Source organism: Penaeus monodon, chromosome 33 (assembly GCF_015228065.2).
Source record: "Penaeus monodon isolate SGIC_2016 chromosome 33, NSTDA_Pmon_1, whole genome shotgun sequence".
NCBI lineage: Eukaryota > Metazoa > Arthropoda > Malacostraca > Decapoda > Penaeidae > Penaeus > Penaeus monodon.
Window position 1 is genome coordinate 33396096 of NC_051418.1, and position 1122 is coordinate 33397217.

Genomic DNA, 1122 nt, shown 5'->3' on the forward strand with positions numbered 1-1122 from the left:
GCTACTTCCCTGCACGCCAATTCCAAATCTTATTCAAATGCAGGTCAGCGAAATTGCAACGTGAATGGAAAGTTAAGCACGAAATGAGATGACTACGTGTGTTTTGCAAAATCTGACAGTATTTTAAATATGTGTTTTGCGAAATCTATGAGGATTCAGGTGTTTTTTGTGCGCCCAAGTGTATTTTGCATTCGTTAATAGGGAAGGTGTGAATTTGCATATTAATTTCTCATTGCTGAAATGCTAAAACATCCTTAACACATATACGAAAACAAATGAATATACAATTCTCTAAAGAGATGACAACGACTAAATAAATAAATATATTCAGACATTCACACATACAACGTAAAAAAAAAGGGGAAAATCATTTACAAAAAAAGTGAAATAATTTTCTTTACCTCAGAAAATTAGCACCATGATGCCCCGAGTCTTGTAAAATAGGCGTCTTGAAGAAACCGTTTTGTAAAAAAAACGTCTTGGACAAAACGTCTTGTAAAAAAAAGTCTTGGACAAAACGTCTTCTAAAAAAACGTTGGACAAAACGTCTTGTAAAAAAAAAAGTCTTGTAGGAAACGTCTTGTAAGAAAAATAACGTGTCGGCGAAAACATTAGCAGCATTTGGCTTCTAGAAATTCATTATCCTCCGTGTTAATCTCCAGCGCGTCCGATGGCTCTCTCGACGTCTCCTCCTGCTGGTGCTGGTGCTGTAGCTGAGTCCCGGCGGTCTCCAGGTTATTCTCACAGCTCCGGTTATTCTCCGATTTCTTCTTCAGGTGGATCCAGTAGCAGCGGCAGCACAGGATCCCCACCAGGAAGTAGCAGAGGGAGAAGACGGCGGCGGCGATGTAGACGGATGCCTCCCCTTCGTCAGCCGCGGCGGGTTGGGGCGTTGCGTCGCCGAGGGCAGGCGGGAAGGGCAAGGGCGTGGAGGAGGTCAACGCGTTCCACTCCGGTTCGTTGCCTTCCGCCAGGACGCTCATGCTCGTTTCCCCTGGGGCGTCGGGGGTGGGGAGGGGGGGGTCGTTATAGCTGCTCCCTCTGCGCCATTGCCCTTCGCTTGCTCCGTCAGCCCGGCCGGCGAGAGAGACGCGCCCTTACGATAACATCCGCGTCCGGGAG

At 46.9% G+C, this 1122-nt stretch overlaps 2 protein-coding genes across 2 annotated transcripts in view; both read right to left on the minus strand.

Moving 5' to 3' along the window:
* Positions 1-421, minus strand: part of LOC119594415 (glutathione peroxidase 2-like) — a 44173-nt gene extending 43752 nt beyond the window's left edge. Inside the window, exon 1 of the mRNA XM_037943477.1 lies at positions 402-421. The gene's annotated coding sequence lies outside the window, so the exon portion shown is untranslated. The remainder of the gene's footprint in view (positions 1-401) is intronic.
* A 105-nt stretch (positions 422-526) lies between these two features.
* Positions 527-1122, minus strand: LOC119594416. The gene has a single exon (XM_037943478.1). It carries the CDS (start codon positions 981-983, stop codon positions 612-614), a length of 372 nt encoding a protein of 123 aa, XP_037799406.1. The 5' UTR covers positions 984-1122; the 3' UTR covers positions 527-611.